Source organism: Mytilus galloprovincialis, chromosome 8 (genome assembly GCF_965363235.1).
Source record: "Mytilus galloprovincialis chromosome 8, xbMytGall1.hap1.1, whole genome shotgun sequence".
NCBI lineage: Eukaryota > Metazoa > Mollusca > Bivalvia > Mytilida > Mytilidae > Mytilus > Mytilus galloprovincialis.
In genome coordinates, this window is record NC_134845.1 from 31733664 (window position 1) to 31760855 (window position 27192).

Here is a 27192-nt window from a genome sequence, read left to right on the forward strand (position 1 = left end):
GAGAACCTCCGGTAAATTTCCATGTTTTCTAGCTTGCCAAGTGGGATTGGTAGTGCAGACGGGCAAAATATTTCATTCATTCATTGATTTTTCAGAGAAACAGACGTTTACTTTACATGAGAAACTATGGAAAAATATTTAACAGCTAAAGAGGTAATTAATTCATTTTACAAACCCAACTGGAATCTGTTTTTTTATAAATAAAAAAATATAGTATTTTTTAACATTCATACATTTGTACAGATATTATAGCTATTTTTACATTGACCATACAACACGTGTAGAAATTATAATTTGAATTAGCAATGGAAAATTTCCAGATCTCTTTAATAAAAAAAAATAACATTCATGTGATTTCATTGTGCTAGAAATGTTTTCAGTTCTTATAAAAATTATGTTGCTTATAGAAAAGTTATTTTTCCCCAAGATGTCTTTATAAACTGTTTATAGTGAGGGCCCTCATGGGGTTTTTGATTATGTGATTACTTGGCCGTTTTTTTAATGATTATTTGATTATTAAGCCAAATATTTCATGATTATTTGATTACCTACGACTGTATTTTTAGTTTATGATTATTTGATTACTAAAGATAAGCAAATATTTAATGATTATGTGATTATATTGGCAAAAAAAATGGTGATTATGTGATTACTAGGACCCCCCATGAGGGGCCTCTATAGTGTAATTGGATACCCTGCATAATTTTATTGGGGTTTCCATAGAATAACTCACAAGGTCAAATCTCTTAAATTAATGAAAATTATCAGACTTAAAGTGAAAAACGATGTGGATTGGTGTGTCGATCCTTTAATAATGTTGGTATTCATCATTTTCTTCATCTGGAAAATAATGCCAAGTCTGTAAATTTTCATGAACATTATTTGTAAGTTAAAAATGATTTCTTGATTTTGTACATTGTCCATTTCTCTGTTAATAGTACATTTTACATATGTACTTGGAGACGGGACAAATTATTTTGTTCATGGCCCTCCCCCTCTTCCCCCCCTTTTTTTTTTGGAAAAAAGGGGGGGGGTCTGTGACATGATAACAGGAGTGTTATTAAATATGTATTTACCACTACACAGAAAATTGAAAATACTTGAAATCAAAGGACATAAAAAATGAATTTGGTAAAAAGGGGGACTAAAAAAGGTATCTATACATCTTTACATTATTCTTCTTTTCTCCACAGTTATTCTTTATACTATTGCGCCATATTATTTTTTCGGGGTCTATTCTGTAAATCCCTTCCAAACCCTCACGCAAGCCCTTCAAAAAAGGTAAAAAGTTTATTTGCGATAATTTTCACATTATATATATGTACCTCTCAACATATAGGAGCAACTTAATAGATATTCCCTTTTTCATGCTCTACTAATTATTAGGTTTGTAAATTTCCTCATGTTTAAATATGTACTATCATCATGATCAGCTTCCCATTTAAACCTGACCTTGAACGTAACACCAGTCAGACAGATTTTGAAGGACAAATGTATAAAACATTAAGACTTGTTTCAAAAGTCATGAAGTCATCAGGTCAGTAATCAACCTCAATTGGCGTATAATCCACCAATTGACATATATTGGCATAGATCAATTGACGTATAATGCAGGTTTTTTGTAATAAAATGCTAGTGTGAGATAGGAGCATCATTTTTCAACTTGCAACCAATTTTATGACCATTATTGAGTCCCCGGAAAGTTTCAGTTTTGTCAAAGCCTGTTGCATCTCTTGAGAATGCATGTGTACAACAATTCTTTTGTTGAAACATCTGTACTATTGACCATGATAGACTTATAATAATGAAAGTCAAGTATTAACAAAGAGCTCCATTCACCTGTGGAGTTGTACTCATAATCACATGACTGCATACAGTATTGATGTCCATTTAAGAATTGAATGCTTCTTGTTGTAATTTGTTGGGGTACAAAATGAAGTGGGACAGAATCAGCCTGAGGCGGATTTAGCAGTGGGCCCTGCCCCCCTCCCCCCCCTTTTCTGGGAAAAAATCTCATCAGAGAGAGTATTTTGACATCTAAACACAAAAGTAACAATTACAATGTAGCATAAATCAAGCACTGAAAATGCTACATGTACACAACTCAAGTGATCACAATGATGAATGAATTAAAACCTGTATTTCCTTGAATTAACCTCTGATACTGGTATATCAAACACAAATACATGTACTAGTATTGACCATTTTTTTCCAACCTTGAATTTCAGAAATTTACGGACAATGATGGAATACAAAATTAGCAAAAAACTCCTTAGAGACAATATAATAAAAATTGGATTGTAAAAACCTAGAACACCTGTTGTACATTTAGTAATAACTCAGTATAAAAAATAAGTTATAAAAATATCCTTATTTTCAATACTCATTACTTCTCATTTAACATGAATAGATGTATAAAAGCTTTAAAATGTAATCAATGCAAAGGTTCTACATTAATGGTAATCATTTTATCTTACAAAGTTTAATGACCAAACATATGAAGTGGGAAAACACAAAGAACATTTGTTTTTAAATAAGAATAGTTTGTCATTTTGATGGGAGGTTTAATTATTATTTATTGTTCTTTGTGAGTTTCTTGCTTGGTCCACATTTTAAAGTGAAACATGGAAAAGTTTGAATATAGGAAAAAAGGGGGCTTTAATAATGGATTGCATTTGCATTTGAAAATGATTTTTATGCAGTTAAGCTGCATTATGCGAGCGCCCTAGATTTGTGTTCTACCCAATAAATGCTGAAATACTTGCCATTGTTATTATCTAGCTCGCTACTATGTTATATATAACTAATTGAACATTTTTTAATACTTTTTATTCTAGATTACAAAAAATATGACCAGAAAAACCTTAAATGATCGTCGATTTATCCAAAAGTTTTGAAGTTACACATAGGAAGTAGTGCTTATTAAGAATCCTTGTGTAGTTCATTATGACTTGTGCTTTTAGCTAAGATGTCAAAGAACAATTGTATGAAATATTTAATCGCCGAAAATCTCTTAAGACAAGTAGTTTAGATTTCCCAAATGGCAAAAGTCGTAGTGATATTGTTTGTCATCAATACGTAGTACAATTACGTCAGTAGTCTTATTATATAATAAGTTCAACTGTTCACGCTGTTGGCGGCAATTTCAAATTAGAAAAAGAAATTTTCGTAGCTTTTCAATTTGGAGGCAGGTGTGCAAATTAGCGGTGGTCCGAGGTCCGCGACCTTCCACTTTTGCAAGCGGAATTTTGACTAGGATAGTTGGTTTCTAGCTACGCCCGACGTAGTCACCTTCTACTTGAAAGAAAATAAGAAATTACTTTGCAAACCTTCCATGCAAGTCACCAAAGTCTCCAATTAAACGAGCTAAAAACTTATTTTTATCATTATTATTCATGACAGCGATGTTCATTTTGTTCAACCGCTAGCTTTATACAGAAAATCGCCGACAGATATTGTATAAATTCGAATAAAATCGTATCTGATTGACAAAAACAACATTGTAAACACATAACAATGGCGGCTGTGAAGACAAAATGTTACAGTATCGGATCCGATTCCGGAAGCGGATAAGGATAATTCCGGGTTTGGCGATCATTTACAAAATAAATCAAAGCAGGTGAAAAAATAAATCTATGCATGGTAAATGAATATAAACAATAGAATTGTAAACCAAAAGATATATGTAAAAGAAAGAAAAAGCAGAAAAATATTTTATACAGAAACTCAAAATTACTTTTTGACAAATTTTAATTTAAAAATCCAATACAATGTGACAGCTGGGAACAGTATATCTAACAATATAAATGTTCGAATCCGGGTCCGTTCGCGCCCATTCACGTTCGCACCCACTCATGTTCGCCCCCTTTCACTTTCGCACCCTACATGTTCGCACCCAAAGTCTGTTCGCACCCTACATGTTCGCGCCCAATTTTAATTGGTTTTGTGTTTGATAACTTTGTAATCAAATTTTTGGCAAGTGTGTTCTAATAAGTATAATTGTTGTCATCGTCTCAAAATAAAGTGAGACAGCATTTTGTTTGTGTTGAACAAATCTTAATCATGTTTTGGATAGTGTATTGTTAAAAAAATTAATAATCCTTTCTAAATAAAGTGGGATTCTGTCAACGTTTTATTTTGTGCTGAATAACTCTTAATCATGTTTTGGTTAGTGTATTGCTATAAATTTTGTTTCATTGACTTGTTTTAAAATGAAAGGAGATTCTGACTACGTTTTTTCTTCTGTGTTGAATAAATGTTATCATGTTTTGGTTATAATAGTGTATTGCTATATTTAATTGTGTTATTGTTTCAGGTCAAAGGGACCAAGCTGTTAAAAACAATTATCTTTTGTGTTTTTCATTTAAAATCTTCAAAGTTTTACTCATATTAAGCTATAAATACATTCAGTATTTACACCAAAGCAACTTTAAACAACAATCATAATTTTCCAATTATTCAACTGGAATGTGAATTAAAATTGGGCGCGAATGTGTAGAGTGCGAACGGACCTTGGGTGCGAACGTGCGAGGTGCGAACGTGTAGGATGCGAAAGTGTGTTGGGCGCGAACGGACCTGATACCTAAATGTTCATGGTCACAGTCTAAATTTTCTTTATCAGTGATAAATGATGATAATGCATGTGAGATGCTTTTAAAGTGTAAACATATTACTGCAATTTCGAAGGGTTATTTGTTTTTCTCAATTTTGAAGGGTCAATTAAAGTAGCTGAAAGTTTCTTTCTTTATTTTAACAAATAATGCAACTATATTATATATACCAGAATGTAAGTAAATCATAAGATACATAGGTGGCATTCTTTGGGCCACTCTACCCCTACTGTTTGATAACTTGGAAACGGTCGAGCTCCCCACCCCTAAACCATATGAGGGGCAGATCCAGGATTTTTAGGCTAGGAGGGGCACAAACTTAAATTTTCGCCGAGCAGAGCGAGGCTAAAAAAATTTGAGGTAAAATTATCGGAATATTCTTTATTAAGCTGAGAACAACCCATGCTTTGCAAATTTAAGGGGGTGCAAGCCCGCAACACCCCTCCCCCTGAATCTGCCCCTGCATATATTCAAGTATAGGACAATATAATAAATAAAATGAAATATAGGGGGAGTCCCTGGAGTTACCCCACCCCCTCCTGTTTGAGAACTTGGAAAGGTCGAGATCCACTCCCCTTAACCATATATATTCATGTTTGTACAATATGAAAAATCAAATGAAATATAGGAATAGTCGCTGGGGGTCACCCCACCCTTCCTGTTTTAGAATTTAAAAATGGTCCAGATCCCCACCCCTAAACCATATATATTCATGTATGGGACAATATAACAAATCAGATGAAATATAGGGGGAGTGCCTTGGGTCACCCCACCCCCTCCTGTTTGAGAATTTGAAACCCGTTGAGATCGCCACCCTTTAACCATATATTCATGTACGGGACAATATAACAATTCAAATGAAAGATAGGGGGAGTCCCTGAGGTCACTGTATACCCTTCTGTTTGAGAACTTGGAAATGGTCAAGATCCTTACCCCTAAACCATATATACTCATGTATGGGACAATATAACAAGTCAAATAATATATAGGGGAAGTCCCTGTGGTCACCCCAACCCTCCTGTTTGAGAACTTGGAAACGGTTGAGATCCCCACACCAAAACAATATATATTCATGTATGGGCCAATATAACTAATTAAATGAAATATAGATGGAGTCCCTGGGGTCACCCTACCCCTCCTGTTTGAGAACTTGGAAACCAATGAGATCCCCACCCCTAAACCATATATATTCATGTATGGGACAATATATATATAATACATATAATAAAATATAATTTTCATAAGTGGGGGCCCGCTCCAGTCACGCTTCAGTGATTTCCTATATAAGCAACCAATTTTTTTCCCAAACCTACCTGTTTGAGAACTTGAAAACCGTTGAGATCCCTAAATTATATATATTCATATGTATGGGACAAAATAACAAATCATTTACATTTACTATGGGCAGGTCAGTCAGACCTCACCTTTGATCCCTGTTGTAGTGAACATTTATCTAATTCGTGTCTCATAACTTTTGTACTATAGAACACAAACTCAGTTTTCTTTCCAGGGAAACCAGTCCATTCATACTATTACATGTTCATACTAAGTCAACTTGAATTTCTAGCAGTCAAATAAAACCAAGGTTAACTGCCAAGTAGAACAACTGCAATCATTGGGAACTTGTACCACTGCAGACTCACCATAAAAATATATACATTGATATATGCATTGCTTTTGAAACCTTGATAACATATAAATTATTTGCCTTAATAAATAAATCATTAGATAAACATGAATGTTCTATATATGAATGTTTAATGTTGAGGCAACATTGCCATAGTTTTCATAATTAAGTATATATATACGGTTGCCTTGGTTTTTGGTTAACTGCCTTCAGCGCTTACAGCGCTTTGATTTTCTGAACTGGCTGTTGATTTTTGGGCCTTAATATATACTAATCAAAATAGGGATAACACTTTAAATTTGGTGCATTTTGAAGCACTGTTAAGGATTTTCCTTTACAAATCTGGAAAATGACTTGACTTGAATACATGCAGTTCTAGCCTTGTTTAGAAATGAAAATAAGGTATAGACACTAAAAAAAGCTCTAAAATAAGCTCTGAATGTAACATTTAGCCAAGTAATACACTTTATATTCATATTCATTTATTAGTACATGTTTTTTCTCCAAATTTTAGAAGGCATTGGAAGATGATAGTGATTCTTCTCCCATGAACAGCCAGTCCAGTATTGAAAGTGGAGATGAGAATGAAGAACGTGGAAACTGGTCTGGAAGACTGGACTTTTTCTTATCATGTGTTGGTTATGCTGTTGGCTTAGGGAACATTTGGAGGTTTCCATATCTGTGTTATAAAAGTGGAGGAGGTAGGACAGATTACATATATTTATATTGATATAACATTTTATAAAGTTCAAATTTATTACAGAATAAATAATATCAAATTGAGACTTGGAGGGGTAATTTAATTCAACTAAGTCAATTTTGTCTTGTTTTACATGTCAAATGCATCAAAGAAATATTTGGGAGCACTTTTCCTTAAAAACTACTTAAAGGTACCATATATATATACCATAAGATGTGTGTTAATTTATCTAATATTACAGGCAGTATGTACATTTTGTATATATTTAGGAAAAGGATTGGGGAAATTTTATCAACAGATGACAATTTTAAGAAAGAATACATTATTTTGATTTATTCCAGGAGCGTTTTTGATCCCCTATGTGATATTTTTGGTGCTATGTGGTATGCCCTTATTCTTTATGGAAGTCAGCTATGGACAGTTTGCTAGTCTCAGTCCTATAACTGTGTGGAGGATGTCACCTCTCTTTAAAGGTAATTAATAAATACATGACAGCTAGATATGAAGAGTGTGTTCATACCCGTAGCCAGGGGGGGTTCGAGGGGTTCGGACGAACCCCCCCTTGAAAACTAATAAGCACTGTTAAAGTCGATGTTCTGTTCGAATTGTGACTGTTAAAGTCGAGTTTGTGAGTCAAACGAACCCCCCTTTGGAAAATCCTGGCTACGGGCCTGGTGTTTCAGATAATAGATCAAATCTTAGTAAAATTCTAACACTGATTAACACATGATAAAAATATATTGATAACAAAACTTGGCAGTTGATGAATAAACATTTAGTCATGTAGAACTCCCAACACTAGGTATTGAAGAGAAAGGGATTTATCTTTTAGGTATTTACCTTTCTAACAGCTGACAATAAATAAAAAGATAGAAGAAAGTAATCGGTCAAGATTAAATCAACTGTGAGGCATTATTTTGTCTAAGATAATTATTTTTAATTAGGTAAAATATGATCACCATGGATAGGGATTACCCAGATAAAGGGGAAGGTCTTATCTGGAAGACTTCCTGTGATGTGTGGTAATCTTTTCCTGTAAACAATTATATCACAGCATTTATATTGGCATGCATAACATAATAGATGTGTTTCTATCAAAATGAAATCATTGACTTTTAAGGGTGAGTTATCGGGGAAAAGATATCTTATCAAACAATTTTTCTCTTTTTTTGGCAATTCTTGATAATTAATGTATGCATTCTTTGCAATCGAACACCTTTCCATAATGTTTTCCTGGTTTGTGTCTGTCAAGCTTCATGTGGTGATAAGAGTTGCTAAGCAGGCACATATCAAATAATTTATCAAAGGGAGCTACAGTTTAATTTAAAAAATTCAATATGTTTAGTCAAAATTTAGAGACAAAGCTCACAGCTGCCAGCCATACAACATTTTAGGTACTTTCAAAGTCATATAAAACTCATCTTTGTACCTTGGCCGGATGGTTCTAAGACTTTTGTTTACATTGTTTGTATGACATTAGTACTAGATGACAAATAAAATGATGTAAGTGAATAGTTGTTTTGTAACTATATAGATATATTCTTAGCTATGTTTTTGCATGTTCAGGTACATTTGTATCAGAATCAATAAACTATGCTGGATATTCTTTAACATTGATTATAAAAACAAAAGGTCAAGTTTTACGTCATATTTATGTTGTGGAGAATGGAAACATGTTGTGAATCAGCTAAATTTGTATGTGCGTCATCCATTTATGAGGGAAATAGATATATGTATAAAATCAATTTGACAAAGTGCTATTTTTTTAGGCTATTACTGTTATAAAATAATGTCATACTGTGTAGAAGAAACATTGTTCATTTCTTATTTATGTGTATTAATATTTTGTATAGAAGTTAATGGATAGCAATGATAAAATGCTCTTATAATTTTCTGTTATAACATTTTGGACTCATTTTGAATTAAATTTTGATATATATTCATCCTCCAAATTACAGTGTAGGTATCATGATCAGCTGTAAATAACAATTTTGTATTCCCTGAATTATCAGACAACTGAAGACATATAGTTAGTATTTAGCCAATTGTTCCTGGTCCCTAATATCCGAAACACTCAAACTACAAAATAAAGTGCATGATGTGCTATTTAAATTACTATGAACTGATCAATTGTGAAATCACTCAGATGTATTGTGAAATATAATACATAGAATACATTTGTATTATTCTTATCTATTGTAAAAATCTTCTGTTCTGAATGAACAATACAAACCATTATTCTTTGTAAAATATTTGATTTGTATAGGAGTGGGAGCGGGGGTGTAGACTAGTATATTAACCAGTATGAAAGGGGATTATAATTGCAAGAATGAATTTACTTATCCTATTATGTTTATTTATTATTCAACAATACAAATAGCCTACCGTTTGATCTTTGTTTAGCTTATAAGTACATAATGTATACAGCACCAAGTATTTACCTTAAGCCCTGTTCAAATATAAAGATGTAAGACCTGTTGCATAATATGTTCTTATTTGTGTAGAGCAAAGATTGGTTAATAACCATACAAATAAGTGCATATGACTTGGAAATAGTGGTTTTCATAGAGACCATACATGTAGGCTTGAGAGACAGCCTTGTACGAATTTTGGCTCCTCAAGACATTAGATAATTATTTGTTCTCTAAAAACTATCAATTCTTAAAAAAAAAAAATATGAAATGATTTAAGAAACCATTTCATCATTTGAACATCATAGAAAACAAAGCAAAGTGGGGTTTACATCATATCTCAAATGAAACAATGCTCCTGACATATAGTAAAGTTTGTGAAAATATGGAAAATCAACGAAATTAGCATTTGAAGATCAAAGGTAACAGCAAAATCACTTAAATAGGTGATAACTGAATTTAAAAAATCACTGATTGAAATAGGTGATAATGAAATCACTTGAATAAGTAGTACTCCTGACTGCTCAGTCATACATGTTCTTTTAATTTATGCAGACAGTCATGAAATAGTTGTATAATCAATATGTACATAATTGTACTGGTAAACTTCATCACATAGGAAACAGCTGATGGAAAATTCCCATTTCTTTGGTAGCTAAAGCTGATTATATTAAATAAAAATCAATATGGAGTCTGAGATTTCTGGTAATCCTCAAACATTACTACATCACTAAGCAGCCATGGAAAATTAATTATCAGTAATAAAAGAGAATCTTTAGGATCATAATGAGGCAATACAAAAGAAATATTTTAGAAGTTGAAGAAAGAGATCTGTAATTATATCTTGATTAATCAGACTGGCATGGTGATGTCATTGGAATATGTATAGCCATTTAAAGCAGTAAACAACACAGGAGATGGATGGATATTATACACTTGAAATAAAAATCACAATGTACGAAATGTTTTAATCGTTGATAAATTTATAACATAAAAATTGAACCCAATAGTGCCTCTTCCAACTACATGTATTTGTTTGAATACTTCCTTCCCTAGAAAGTGTATTGTTCGTTAAATTGAAAAGTGATGTTACTTTTGGGTAGTGGGGAAACCAGCCTTTTTCAGCATGCAGGACATGCATGTTCACCAAATTGTTATTTTAAATGAACCCATAAATATGAAGGTCATTGACCCGCCTTACAAAAACATTATTCATAGATGTTGTGATGACATTTTCTGTCATAACTATTAATCAATTGTTCATCATGAAGTTATTGTTTCTACTTATGAAAAATTTAATGTTGAAAAGTTCCTTTCAGTGTAAATAATATATGTTTAGGGAAGAGATATTTGAGAAATGTGTTATAGTTTTTTCCTGGAAGTATTTGAATTTTTTAAAATTGTAAATAGAAATATGAATATCCAATTACATTTTACAGGGGTAATAGAAAAGGAAATAGAATTTTATCTTGAATTTTTGAATAAAAGTGTATTGAGTATATTTAAAGAGTCCAAATTACATTTTACGTGGTTTCATTTTAAATGTTTACAGGAAATGTTTTGTGTTAAATTTATTGAAAAGACCGAGAAAATTCTGGCTTATTACAATATAGTTATAAATTCATTTTAATCAACAAAAGTTCCTTAATGCTTCCTAATGTCAAAATGTCACCATTTTATAATTTTACCGGAAAGAGTATAAAAGTTAAAAAGATATCTAGAGGCAGTGGCATCTTGATTAACAGATTAAGTTCAATGTTAAAAATCAACATAAAAATATAAATGTAGATCACAAAATCCTATCTTGTGCCCATTAGTTTATGGCAAAGTTACATGTAATGGTTTGGTATGGGAAACTTTTGGAAAGTTCATTTAAATTGAGTGGCTCAGGTTGAGGAACAGTTGCTAATTGATTTAAGGATAAATAATTCTGATAACAGGACACAAGAGTAAAATTTTTTCAAAACATTTGAAGTATAAATAGGGGGGGGATTGGACCTTTATTGGGACTCTGGGATCGAGTGTTTTTAAGCGCTGGATTTTGGGATTGACCCTTTCCGGATCTGGGAATTCTTTTTTCAAATTTTGGGATGTCAGGACTTCAATTTATTTAAATTCAGGACCTCAGGATTTCGTGTTTTTTAACCTGGGATTTTTGGGATCTGGACCCCTCTTACCCCCTCATAAATTGATAATTTCGTTTTTTTTGCTATGATGTTGCAGCCTCACAACATAATAATTTATTTACAAAAAAACACTATTCCACTGGTATTTAAGAGGTAATTTAGTGATAAACTGTTTTCTCTATTATTTAATTGAAGAGGGAATGGCTAATAATCTGCATTGTGTTCTATTCAGGGCTATAATAACCTGTATTTTGGCTTATTATTTAGTAGGAGAAAATAATTCACAGCTGAGCCTGATCAATGTCAATGTTAATAAAATATACATAGGGTTTAATTAGTACAAATATCCCTTTAAATTATTACTTTCAGTTTTTACATGCAAAATGTTTAGTCAAGTTCTGTGATATAATTGTTTAAAGTACTCAGTAAACTTTTTAAAAAGATTTTTTTTTATTACCAGTTTAAACTCAACTGAATTAGAATTGCACCTGTAAGCAAACCCTGATTTATATCCAGAAAGCAGAGGTCAAACAATATATTATAGAGGTCAAACTATATATTATGTAACATGTATGATGTAAAACAGATTAGTTATACATGTACATGTAGGTACTTTTGAAAGTATGAGTCATTAATTGGTATGAAATAATGCACAGACAGAACTTGTATAGATTACATGAAGAGATAAATTATGAAAGCAAAATGAATATGCTTGAGCACACACATTGATAAGTTAAGTACGAAAGTGCAAAAAAATTATAGGCTGAATAGTTAATCCTTTGTCGAGACAAAGTTTTAAGTTGATTTAATTTCCGTACTTTTAGCAATGTCTGAGCAAAATGATATTTTGGATTATTGTACTCTACAAACATCTGTAATCATATACCAGTACATGTAGGTAACATTAATAAAATGTTTTAAAATTCCCATAAATGAATGACTTTTATAAATAAAAAAATCTTTAAATTCATGGCAACAAAAGAAAAATTTCTAATAAAACTTCCATTTGAACTGGAGATATATCTTTAAACCTTGATTGATCACTAATGCCCAGCATAGCAGAGGCAGGATTGGTGATTTTGAAGTAATTATGACTAATGTGTCCTTATCTTAAGATAGTTAATGTTAAGAAGATGATGTAACATTTTAGGGGAATATAAATTTGTACTAGAGGCATTATAAGCCCCATTTATATTCAAAGCTAAAGTTTTGATGTAGAATATGCATAGAAGAATATTCACAAATTGAACAGTTATGTTTATTAACTTACTCTATATTAGATATTGCTGTTGCCAAATTCTTTTGCATGGAATGACCTGTATAGCTCATATATTCTCTTATTTTTGTTTTGCAGGTGTTGGTTATGGTATGGTTATAATCTCAGGGATAGTATGTGTTTATTACAACATTATAATAACATGGACATTGTACTTCCTGTATATGTCCTTCAGAGCGATCCTGCCATGGAGCAGCTGTGATAATTCTTGGAACACAGAGAATTGCTACTTACATTCTGACAACGAAACCATCGATGTTAACTCAACTTCTTTCATGTGGAATGCAACTTCCGTTGGAAATATGACACATGAATTGTTAAAATATGTAAATACAACAGATATGCTTAAAAATGAAACAGTGAAACAGATCACGCCCAGTGAAGAGTTTTGGGAGTAAGTTGCATAACTAATTAACGTGCCTGGCACAGTCTCTTTTATATTCTGATTTGGCCAAATTTATGTTAAAATATCATATAATAACTGAAGTACAGCAAAAAAAAAAACACAGACTAGAAGAGTTTTTTTTTATAAACTTATCAGTTGAATTAGAACAGGATTTTTTAACATGAAGAAAAAACCTTATTTATTGAAATTACAAGTTAGAATATTTTAGAGAACACAAAATAAGTAATTGCTTGCAGACACTTCATTTGATCCTTGGTGGATAATTGTATCATTGGCAAGTAAACCACATCTTCTTATTTTTATATGAATTAAAAAAAAAAAAATTATAAGAAAGTAGAAAAATTTCAAATATTGCGAAGAAAAATAATATTTGTACTTATGATATTTCAGGAATCGTGTGTTGAAGATGACTGATGGGATAGAAAACTTTGGTGGCATCCGATGGGAGCTGTTGATATGCCTGACTATTGCCTGGGTTCTGGTGTTCCTCTGTCTCTGTAAAGGTGTCAAGTCATCTGGAAGGGTAAGATGTGTTCCATATGGTTTTTAAGTGATTCTTTGGATGTGTTCTGTTTGGTTTCTATCGGTGATCCTTTGGCTAAATGATTGGTTATCATCACAATTTTACAAAAGTTTGAAGTCAGTATATAAATAGAATTAACATATATTGACTTATAACTTTTGCAAACACATGATGTCAAAAATTCTCTCCAGCGATAGGTGAAAGGGAGGTAATCCAAGAAAAAAATGATGGTATTTCAATTGCCTGATATTGTATATGAAATAAACCAGAAATTGTCTTGAACTCACTTCATGAGAATACATCAAACTACATATTCTTAACATGTGTCAACATACTTCATGAGAACATACACTCTAAAAAAAGCTGTCATCACTGTTTTAGATCATGAAACCCTTTCAGTAGTATCTATAGATGTGCAAGTAAAATCCGACAACAAAAAAAAATGTCTGCTAATTTGGTAGCACAAATACTAATGTTGACAACCTACACCTCTCTCCATAACACAATATGATTCTGTTGGAAAAGTAAAGTATATGAACTGTAAGGCTACTGTATTTAATATTTTATATATAGGAAGTGTGTATATACAAGTGAAGTGGTTTCCTTGTTATACTGACTACAATAATCTCATTATATTTGTTGACAGGTTGTGTATGTGACAGCCACGTTTCCTTACTTGGTTTTGTTGATCCTATTGATACGAGGAGTGACTTTACCAGGGGCATCAGAAGGGCTCAAATTCTACCTCATTCCACAATGGGAAAAGTTAGCCACATTTCAGGTAATGCCCTAAAAATAACATGAAAAGTTGGATTTAAAAACCTAATCATTTGCTTATTACATTTTATTTTCAAATTGTTTTCAACTATTTATATAGAAAAGAAAATGAAATAATAGTCATTTCCTGTATTTTACTGCAATTCTACAAAGTTTTAACATTTCTGTTTTTTGGGCTTGATAAACCTGTAAGTCTAATAAAATACATTTCAAAGGCTCAAATGCTGTAGGAAATAAATCATAATAAATTGAAGTTCACAGAAAAAAGATGAATACATCAATGTTTTTGCACATACTTTACACTACACATTATAAACAATTTAATTTACTGTTCTATTTATAGGTGTGGGGAGATGCTGCAGTACAGATATTTTACTCTGTTGGTATGGCCTGGGGAGGACTTATTACAATGGCTAGTTACAACAAATTCCACAACAATGTATATAGGTATGGACACTTCTATAGAACAAGAAAAGCTCGCTATCATTCATGAAACTTCTTGTGTTACAGAAATAGTCAGTTTGAATATTATTCATTTAAGTATAGTTCCTGTGGGACTGAGAAAATTATTTAAAAAATGCTACTTTTGCTTCAGAACCTAGAAATTTGTAAATAATTATCCAGTTTTACAATGGAGCAGTTCAAATATCAAATTTTTCAGTACAAAACAAGAAAATTAAATAAATTTTAAATCACTTTGGCATCCACCTGAGGTTTCACTACACTCTGAGTATTTTGAGTCTTAGAAAAAAAAGTGTAGATTACTCTCATTATCAACAAGCACAATTTAGACTAATTCTGGAATTACGCCTGTATACTGGTATATGAGATGCAGGTGAATGTTGGCCTTTAAGTTGCAAATAAGTTCTTAAAATAAAAAAAATGGTAATGTTTATTTTCTTTGTATTTATAGAGATGCTATGATAGTGCCATTGATTAACTGCGGAACCAGTATCTTTGCTGGACTAGTAATTTTCTCCATTCTTGGATTCATGGCCCATGAGACGGGTGACAAGATTGAAGATGTTGTTACACAAGGTACACATATGTTACAAACTTGAGAAGGTCTCATTGTTACAAGTCATTTTCTAAATTTGAGTTATCTTTCTGTGCCCAAAATTGTAGTTGGACAACTACAATAAAATATCTGAAATCCATAGTATTGCCTTCCAATTCTTAAATACAATGCAATGTTTAATTTTAGTTTCCTTTGCAAGATAAATGCAATCTTTAGTTTACATGTACTTAGGATTATATTTGTTGTAAGGAAGCATGAAGATATCCTTGAAATATCAAAATGAACATAAAGGCAGTGCCTGCTTCTCACAAAAAAATGTATCAATGTTTTTGAAGGCTTATATTATTTATATTTATTTATTAACGTTTCAGGACCAGGTCTTGTGTTTGTTGCATACCCAGAAGCCGTAGCTAAATTACCCATTTCACCATTGTGGGCAGTGCTATTCTTCTTGATGTTGCTGACCATTGGACTGGACAGTCAGGTAACTTGATTTTCTGTCATTGCAGTTAAGAATTCTGATAAGATATAAGTTGTACACCAAATCACAGTCATTTTCTCTAAGGTATTGATTCACCCTGCTAGATGCTGTCAAGGAAATTAAATTTTTCTCTTGTAACTTTCAAATCATGTTGTTTTTTTTTTACATAAAGGTTGATTAGTTAGTGGCCTTTAACCTTTTCATACCTTCGTGAAAATATTGTCTTTGTTTTCTACTCACTTTTTTAAAAGATACTTTTAAAAGTAGAATTAATTTATTGATACTACTTTTTGATTGCATTGAATTGCCTTTCAAATATAAATGTTATATTATAAGAGTTCATCCATGACAAACATTTTAAGGTTATTTCTTTTTAAATACTGTTTGGCCTGTGTAATTTTTTTGTGAGATATTACTGAGTGTTCTTTTAACTAACCTTTGCACTTTTTCCTTGTGTCTAGCTCATACTTTTAAAATTGCACCCAATACAAAGAAAATAATTTATTTATCGTGTTTATAGAATTTTAAAGTGTTCAATTATTGAAAAAGAATTCCAATATTTCGCGATTAAACAAAACAAAGCTGAACATCATGAGTTGACTGATAAGGCCTCTATACTCTTTATGAATTATGTCATGTGACTTATGACATGTGACAACTATTTGGTTTTAATGGTAAGTTTTATTACATTGCAGAAGTTTCTGAACAAAGTAAAATAAAAAAAGATTCATGCAAATTTGAAAAAAAAATTACCATAAATTTAAGAGTGAACCACATGGTTAATTCAAATATTGTTGAAAAAAAAAATCATAAAAAAAGCAAAAATACAGGGGATGATTTTAATTTTGGTACAAATGTATAAATGGGTTTTGCATAAGAATCTAAGAATTATATTACTATGTCATGAATAAATAGAAAAATGTAAAAATCCCTGTTTTCTCCTTATTTTTGTGTACTCAGTTGTCTTAGATTTGTTGACAAAATTTCAAAATTAATTGCTGATTTAATATAATTTTTCAAAAAGTATCTTGAGAACTTTTTTCTTGGTTTCTTCTCATAATTGAGATTTATGCATTATACCATAAGCAAGGGATGAAACCAATGATTTAAAATCAAATACTTGAAAGAAAATAAAAAAAAAAAATCACACAATTTTTATCAGTTTCAAACTTTGTATAATATCGCAAACATCGTACAACTTATTACTCAAATATTTTAACCAATCGGAACTGTCCAATCATTTTAGTTTTTTTTGTTATTGGTCAACTTATGATGTCAGTTTTGTATGAAGACTGTGATCTGGTGTATTTAGTTACAAGTTTTAACGGAATAGATGACACATACGTACCTTACTATAGTTACATTTTTTTTTAGTGAACATTTTCTACTTTCTTTACAAAATGTCTTTAAATTTAAAATGTAGTGTTTTTTTTTGTTTTTTTTTTTGCAATGTTAAATTTAAAGAAAATCGTGTTAGATATTTTGTCAATTTATATCATAATTTAATTTTTGAAGTCAAGTTAACTTTCAAGAAAGATTTAAAAGAGATATAATAATATTTCCAAGTAATTCTAGTGTAAATGAAAACTTCATGTAATCATATGCTATATTTTTCTAAAATATCTTGATTTTTTTTATAAATTTCTGCAGTTTTTATGTCATCTATTCTTACATCATTCTTCTTTCCATTCTCATAATCATAAGAGTTTTTGATAGTTTTCAATATAAAAGAAAATTGTAGTTTATGGGCAAATATGAAAATTATTTATGAAAGGAAAATGGGATTTTTAGGGATTTTTTTTTTTCTGATCTTCTAAATTTATCGTCCAATCTGCTTCAGAATTGTAAAGTTATTTTATCTCACGACAAAATTAAATGAATGAACTATCAAATTCTCTTCTCATTCACATTTTGTAAAAGTAATTTCATGGTATAAATGATATTAAGATTTTCAAAGCAGATATAATCTGCCCTAAACATTGAGCAAAGAATAAAATATCAGAACTTTTACATATTTATTAGAAACCCGAAAAATGAATTATTAAAATTAAATTTTCGGAATAGATTTGACCATGGAATTACTTGTATTTCACTTATTCTTCTTGTCTTGGAAGCATCTGTTTAATTAGATCTTAACATGTATTTTTGATCTTTATATAATAGATGTATCGACTTCCATCAACGTAAACAGGTAAATGTGAGAAAGGGCTGAGAAAGAGGGTAGAGGGTTAACCCAAGTCTCAACATATTAGTTTAATGCTCTATACTCTATAGACAACATTTTGAATTTGTTGCATCAAAAGCAAATTAGATTTAAAAGATGGTTTTGGAGTCTAGTAAGGGATTTTTAGGTAAATGGGTAAAGATATTGTATTTTTGAAATTTTCTTGATGAAACAGTACGGAAATTAGAAAATAATTTTTGCACAGTTTCATATATCCTTCTGTTAAAACTAGAAAATAAGATGTTAGGCTTCTGTAACTGAGGAAATTTTAAGAGGGATCAGAAGTACTTTTGAATGAATATGTTTTTTGTAAACTTGGATGATTGTACGAGCAATGTGTGAAAGTATAAAATCGCGTCCGTGATGCAGACTCAAACTGGAAGTGTGTACAAGGCAGGTTCCAGCGTTAGTCATAGTAAGATGTAAAGAAATTAGTAAAATGGGAAATTGGGGGTGTAGGGGGGTCTTTATGGGAGGAGGGTGGAATGGGTTATCTCCCCTGTGGGGAAAAGGGTATACAACACAAAGACCTGTATATGGTTTCTTTAGGTGGTTGGGAGTTACCTAGATGGGTCATTTATACTATTATAGTTAATATTATATGGAAATTGCTATTACTGATTAACTAGAAAATATACAGGTGAAATGTTTAGAAGATATTTCTACCACTAAAACAGATATGCTCCACACAAATTGGGAGTGATCAATTTTAATAGTATTATTTTCTTTATCTGTATGTTTTCTAGTAATTATTTACTGATTGCCTTCTTGTTTGTACAGCTGCATGCATATTGCCTGGAAGAAACAGGTCATCAAAAAACTTATAGTTTTAAGATTTCTGGAAAATTAATTTGCATACAAAATGTACAAACTAGAAGGCAGTGAATTTAATTGAGTATTGTAATGCTAATGGTCATAATGACAATTTTGCTCTCACAGAACTGTGGTGTCCAGAAGAAGACAGCATCCTGGGTGCCACAGATGTTTAACCATAGTATGATTATCAACTGTTACTATTGTCAAAACAATATTTTGAACTTGGTAAAGGGGAGGTAATCTGCATTTTAATTCTGACTACCTCCCCTTAAGTTTGATAAAATTCTCTGATAAAAATCCTTCTAAAAAAAGTTCTAAAATACTGTTTTGATTAAACATATTTATACAAATTTTAAATTATTGTAGGATGTTATTTTTAAGCTGATAAGCACTCATATTTATTGGTTATGAACTTTCTAACATGGAAAAATTAAGCTTTGTAGTAAAGACATTGCTTGATTGTCAAATGGGACTATGGTTTAGAAATGAGGAAATTGTCAAAATTTTTAATTGTATAATGTAACAACTGTTTTATGCTAACCCGTCAAATTTAATTTTATTGTACCATTAAATATGGGTGCTTCAACATATAGATAAAAATCAACCCACAATTTAAGATTTTGAAAATGGTAACTTGACATTTTTGGAAATTTTATATTAAATTATTTATGTTAATGATGTTTGATAAATCTACTGCACATTTTGTTTAGTAGTTTAAATAGAAATGTCAGTCTTATTGTGGGTTGATACATTAAGCTGGGAAATTAATTTTAAAGATAAAAGTTTTATAAAAGTTTTGCCTTAAAGTTATAATTATTTTATTATATTAAGTCAATAATAAAAATAAATGATCAATTTTCCCAGCTTTTTAAGGAATTGACAATATTAAATATTCTTGTGCTAATGAGTGACTTTTATTTTTATTTTAGTTTGGAATGTTTGAAACTATGACCAGTGCATTCATTGATGAATTCCCAGAATATTTAAGAAACAGAAAAGTTCTGTTTACAGCTGGCATGTGCTTTGTTGAATTCTTACTTGGACTACCGTGTATTTTTGAGGTAAGGATTGTCTGCATGTTTTAGTAATGGGTGTATTTGAGGTCAGGCGGTGGAGAAACAGTCCAAGGTATATTCATCAGGCACTTACAATTTTGTGTATATTCCAATTCATAATTTAAAATTTTATTCAACAGTGTAATATCCTGTTAGGAAGTTCTAATGAAATACTCTAAAAGTAATTACCAAAATATTTAAGTATACAGTGATCGGGAAGGACGTGCGCCCTGCGCCTATAGTGCATATTGACAAGAAATGACGCATACAGTGACCAATGTAAGCGCCAACGTGGCCAACGATATTTTTCACTTAGTTTCCAAACGTTTAGATATCGTCAAATGAATTTCCGATCGTGTTCCGTGCTGCCATGTGTGTGTACACAACTGTGTAATGTTCCTCCAATAATAGGAGCACCTATATGTTTTTGGAGCGTCTTGGGTGTTTCCCTATGATTTCCTATTGTAATAATAGAATCATGCGGTCTAACTGATAACCCGAAAAACATAATTAACCATCATTCATGATATATTTTTTTTATAAACAAATTTAAATTCGTGAAATTTGGCGAGTTCAGATGAGATTTAACTCTAATAATAATCTTATTTAGTTTAGCTTGCTATTATTTCCATTGAAGAACCCCAAAGACTTTTTAGGAATATAGTTTTTGTCTCCATAAAAGACGCTTAATTGTCCTTGTCATTTTTTGGTCTTTGACTCGTTTTGACATTTTGTAAACATGACCTCAGCAATTTGTTGTTTTGTTCTATGAATTAATGGTACTCTATACTGTTATTCTTGTCACCGTGATAAAGTAATAATAATACAAGAAGTGCAGAGGAAATGCCTGAAATGTCCTCTGATACGGAACGTCTGGAATAAGTATGGTATCGACAAAGACCCAAATTTAATGTACAATAAAAACCATGAACATGAACAAAGCAAAAGTACCAGTTTAAACATTGTAAATAAAGGTTAACTTAAATATTGTTGGGGTTGGGAGAAGTTATTGTATATCCATTGAAATTGAAATTACAAAATCACAGGAACAATATCCATGATTTTATTTAAAATTATAAAGGTAAGTACCAACACCTCTTTGCCAAAATATACAGATACTTTTTTTTTTTTTTTTTACAGAAGTCAATTCAAATGGCCCACTCATTTGACAACATGGCCCATTATTTTTTAGAATGGCCCATTGAATTTATTTTTGAGGGGCCCTGGGCCCATAGTGAAAAAAACATTCCAGATCACTGAGTATATAGTTATTTATGGGAGTTTTGAATGTAATGGAAGACAAAACCTGAACAAAGCCCTAACTTTTTTTGCACCACAAACAGAATATGTTGACTTATTATTGTGTGATCTGTGCATTTTGCTTGTTAATCTGTCCCATATTAGGTTAAAGTTGTCGTTTAAGGCAGGGCATAATCTTGCTGTCAAAATGAAAATTAAAAGGGTGGGTATGTTACAAATGAACATTTTGCTGTTTGTTTATTTAGAATTAAATTATAAAAAAGGGAAAATGACTAATTGATGATTTTAAGTAAATATACCACTTGTGGTGAGCTGCTTGTGTTTACACATTACATTGATAATTTATTGGTTTAATTTTTCACAGGGAGGTATCTACTGGCTACAGATCATGGACTGGTACTGTTCCACTTTTTCTCTAATGCTGTTATCTTTAACTGAATGTGTGGTTATTGGATGGATTTATGGTAAGTCAATAATTAGAAAATTATGTATCATGATCATATGCATTTTATGATTGTGAACTATGAGAAGAAGAAAAATATTGATAGCTTTTCACAAGTTTCAGATTACTATAATTTTGCCATTTATTTGCTTTATAAGTTTTTTTGAATAACAGTATGTAACATATTTCTTTCTTCTAATTTGCATAGAATAACAGAAAATAATGAAAAAGATCATGTTATTTTATTTAGACATAGAAACGGTGTACACTTTAAATATTGGAGAACTATGATATGGTTGCTTGTTTCTTAATTATTGCTTTTCAGTAATTAAAGTCGACCCTACTCATTAGAAAGCTATTCTTATATACAACACTTACTCTTTATACAGGTGCAGACAGATTCTACATGGATATTGAGTTGATGATTGGATACAAACCAACAATCTGGTGGAAAATTTGCTGGAAATATATCACTCCAGTAGTAATTGCTGTACGTATGGATATACAATTATAAATCAATATAAATAAGATGTAGTATGATTGCCAATGAGACAACTCTCAACCAGAAACTAAATGACATAGAAGTTAGCAACTATAGGACACTGAACAGCTATATTTAAGATAATGATTTGAATAGATGCTGATACATTATATTTAAAGAATTTTCATCTTTCATACAAATAACTTGTTAATAATCCACTTTACCCATCTATATTTATAGTTTAGAGTTTGAGATGAAAACAAGAAAATTATTTTAAAATATAGCTAGGAACATAACTTGCTGTTTTAAATATATCATTTAGAAGTGGTAGGAGACGCACATCATTCTCAGAAAACTGGAATATATATTAATTTTTAGTGATGTACACCTCCTTCACTCTCTCTGCCTTCACACTTGTACTATACTGTCAGCCTAATATTTGAACTAACAATGTAAACATCAGACTTGGTTTATATGTTAGTTACATGTAATAATTACCTGACAAATGTTACTTTTTAACAGATTATTATTTTCTTAGATGAGATCAAAAGTCTGAATTGGCTCATGTGATTTGTGATTTGCTGGCTTTTGACCATGATTTCTTTAAAAGTCAGAACAAAGAAAAAGATAATTCAGACTCTTCAATTTTGTTCCAACATGTCCTCGTTATTTTAAAATTCAGTTAGTAATAAATATGTAGTTGAAACATGATAATTGTATTTTTTATTGTAGTTTGTATGGTTGTTCAGTGTAACACAGTTGAAACCCGTTACCTACGGTGATTATGAGTACCCATCATGGGCCATTGTCTTAGGTTGGATGTTGGGATTGGTGTCGTTGGTACCTATTCCTGTTTGTATGGGTGTCGCTATCTACAAATGTAACGAAGGAACAATATTACAGGTGAGTAAAATACCATATTTTTAACCGGAATTTCAAAGGGAAAATTAGTTAATTATTTGAGGATGTATGGCAATCAAGCAGGCAGCTGTCAAACAGTGTCTGTTCAATAACATGAAAACCCTTTCATGAAAATTTTTCGAATTTGGATATGCTTATTGTAATATAATTCAAAATACAAAACAGAAGAATGATTTGAAGTTATTTGATTGAATGTAACATGAATGTTTTTTTTTGCCCCATCTACAATAGTAAAGGGGCATAATGTCTTGTGGTCTGTCTGCCCGTCCTGTATCAGTTTAAAGTTTAGGTTTGAGGTAGTTTGTGATTACATCATCTTAATACACATGTTATGGTTAATATATTTATAGTATGATTGGAGCAATATTATCTGAACAACTTTATAAATTCTATCGCAAAGTTTTTTATTAATTTAATATTTACACAGAACTATACCATGTCAATATCAATAACACATTTAAAATCTTCATTTAAATTTGAACAATAATATTCCAATTTATAAAGTAAAGCTTAATTATCATTCATAGCAATAAGTACAGTATTGAATTTGTCTTTTTTAGAGAGTCCAAAAGTTGTTGAAGCCTGACGAGTCATGGGGACCAGCAGTAGAGAAATACAGATTAGAGTATGAAGCTTCAAAAGAGTCCAGTTCGTCCACCGCACCTATATGTATATCTTATAGAACTGACATTGTTAGCTTATCAGATGTTAAAAAGCAACCAGAAGGACAGAATTTTGTTCTATGATGTGTAAATGGATAGATAGACGTTTTATGATTGTTTGTGATTATTCCACCATTTTGACATTTGTATGTTGATCAGATCTTGATTAGTTATGCTTGTGCTATCTGATCAAAGGGTTGCACATGTGCACAATTTGATAACACAATTACACATGTGCACTAAACGATAACACAGTTACATATGTGTTCTCTGTGCTGTCAGAGACTACGCAGGATATTAGAGTTTTGTCGTATAGTTGAATATAACAAACTAGAAAAAGAACTCTTATGTTCAAATATGTTTACAGAATGGACATAAAATGGTACTATTTGAAATCTCAATTATTAGATCTGTTAAACATCTGTATCTGTATGCACGTAAAAAGTTAAAGTTCATGCATAACATGGTATCAGTTTTGATATGGGATCAAACCTATTGACCAATTTCCATTTATGCGGAGGTCTTTACTTCAGAATGATCAAAGATTTTTAGAAAAGTTTTAGTTTATTAGATTTTATATTTGAAAGATTTACATGTTGAGTTGATAGTGTTATTTGTATTTTAATTATTGTAATATAAACTTTGTCACATTACATTCTGTTATCTTCATGGTTAAAATAATTGAGAATGGGTACACAATCCAAGCTGTGTTCCTTCATAAAAGGTTAAGTTTAATTTTCTTTGGCTTTGTTTTATTTATTTTAAAATTTAGACTCTGAATTTAGAAAAGTTTCTCTTATGTGAATGAAGACTGTTTTATTTATCTTTGGAAATGTAAAGTATATCTTAATTAAACTGTCTATTTTGCAGATTTCTCTTTTTATACTTATATACTTATAACAGTGTGAAGGAAGCTGTTCAGATTTTAAATTATTTTTTCTGGTTTTAAACTTTTCTTTACTTTTATATTGTTTAAAACATGTAGTAGTTTTATATATGATGTCTATCATGTAGTTTGGACTTTTTTGTATGTCATAATTTCAGGAGCAATGAATTTTCCAGCATTAAATGTTTTTACATTGATTTTAATGTAATCAATTGTCACATTCAACTTGAAAAATTGATTTTTGAGTCACATGGATCATTTTACTCAAATGTAGAATTTTATTTGCAGTTAAGAATTTGATTTTTAGTAATTTATTTAAAATCTTTTGTGAGATATCCTTTATTTAGAAATTCTATTTGTTTTAATTTTCTTACTTCAAGTAAATACAGGTACTTTAAATATAGAAGATACATCTTAGCCTGAACAACATTGTGGCATAATCTGAAATACATATTAAAATATATACTGGTATTTTATTATTTTAACAGTGTAAACTCAATATCATACAGCAAATTGTGTCGAATATATATTTTTTTAATAAAAGAAATTCAAACATATCTTGAATTTTGAAACTTTTTAAAAGAAAAAAAGAAAAAAAATTATCTTTAATGATGTCAACCAATTTGAAATATTGTAAATTTCGGTAAGTTATGCAGTATTATAAAAAATGATCTATGAACTGGTGATTATATTGTGATGTTTTTACAATAGTTTTGTGTTGATCGTAATACTCTTCAGTAATTAGTGATTTTTTATTTTGTTTTTTACGTATGTAAGTAATATTTTGCTGTTTTAAATTATTATGTCTAGAACTGTATGCTAAGGTCAATGCATTACTGTTTTTTGTTAATTTATCGGACATAAAAACTTTGAATATTCTTAAAATTGTACATTTTTTGTTGACTGTTCTGTCTTGTTTAGATTTTTTCAAAAAAGTTATAACAATGAGATCAAAGTTGGAAAAGTACATACAAAACTACATTCAGCATTTGAATTTGTTACAATAAATTTATTAAGTTTTCATGAACTTTTTATATTGCCAGTTAATGTTTAAAAATAATTCTCACATCGTTACATTCATGGTTTGTGTTTGTTTGTAAGATATATAATTAGGGCTATTCCAGAAAAAAATGTATGGGGGGGTTGGAAGGCACATTATATTAATAAAACATGGGTGATGGGTATCAGAGCAACTTTTCACACTATAATGCACTATAATTCTCAAATACAATTGTCTGGGTGGCAGGTGCTGACAAAAACTGCCTTCCAACCCCCCATACATTTTTTTCTGGAATAGCCCTTAGGAAATGGTAAAAGATCTCTTTTAAATTTTGAATAGCTGTAAATTCTTATATGTTAATTAATCATAAAACTATTTTTTTGTTTGATAAGTTGATAAGTTCATATTTATGGAATCTACAACTACTCTGAAATTTTTTATACTAATTTGTATGTAATGAGCAAATATGCGACTGGTTTTATTAACTTAAGTAACATTCAATACAAACTTGTCTTAAAATGTTTTTGGTCCTTCATTTTAAAGATTTTCATTTGCTAATTGATTTCTTGTGATGAATAAAAATGTTAGCAAGACATTACAAATCATACTGTTTTGAAATTACTTAATACCATGCAGTAGTCTAGCAGGGCAGCATTTACAACCCAGATATAAAAAGTACAGAGCTGACTTGTGGTACCAAAAATTTTTTATTTACCTTTTGGTAATTTATTTTAAAACATAATGGAATGTCAAATAAAATTGACTTCTTTGTTGTGAATTACACAAATAGCCAAAATTAAGATATTGAATATTTACCCTTAGTAGCATTAATTAAGATCAGCATAAAACTTTTTTTTCTATTGAATTTTAACAGCATTACTATGCTAGACAGTCCGATATCATTAATGCAGTTTAAAATATTTTTTTAGTTAGATTGTGACTTGATTTAAACAAAAGACTATGTTCTGATTATCTATAAGTTTAAATCCAGCTAGTAAAGGAATTGAGTTAAAATATAAACACAAATATTCATATTTGATCCTATCGTAATGAAATGAGATTTAAGGAAAATTTAATTTTTTTCTTGTATAATTAAACAACATTTAGTTTTGGACAGTAATTTTCATGTATCAATTTCTTCACAATAAATCTGATGACTGAAATTAATCAAAAGTTTATTTGAATTTATATGACTTACAAGTATTTTTCCTCAGAAAATTATGTGATTAAAGTTGCTGATAAGTTTTTATGGTGCATGCATATACTCAGAAAATTGCATTGCAGACTCTTGTCGAAGATTTTCAGTTTACTGAAATGAAAAAAAGTAATGCACAAATACAGTTTAGAATTATCTGCTATTTGCGACCTTTAACAAGTTATAAAACATATGACTAGTCACTTGATATTTATTTACTGTATTATGTCACCAAATAATAATGTCATTTTAGGTCTGTATTGTTACATAAATAAATAAAATGAAATTTACATTT

General features: G+C 30.5%; 1 protein-coding gene across 1 annotated transcript; it reads left to right on the top strand.

Moving 5' to 3' along the window:
- On the top strand, positions 1 to 27192 carry LOC143085571 (sodium- and chloride-dependent glycine transporter 1-like). The gene is made up of 14 exons (XM_076262014.1): positions 1 to 153; positions 6752 to 6938; positions 7279 to 7410; positions 12829 to 13144; positions 13547 to 13679; positions 14326 to 14460; positions 14800 to 14903; positions 15370 to 15494; positions 15846 to 15958; positions 19925 to 20056; positions 21675 to 21774; positions 22142 to 22242; positions 22966 to 23136; positions 23715 to 27192. Exons 1-14 carry the CDS (start codon positions 127 to 129, stop codon positions 23898 to 23900), a joined length of 1962 nt encoding a protein of 653 aa, XP_076118129.1. The 5' UTR covers positions 1 to 126; the 3' UTR covers positions 23901 to 27192.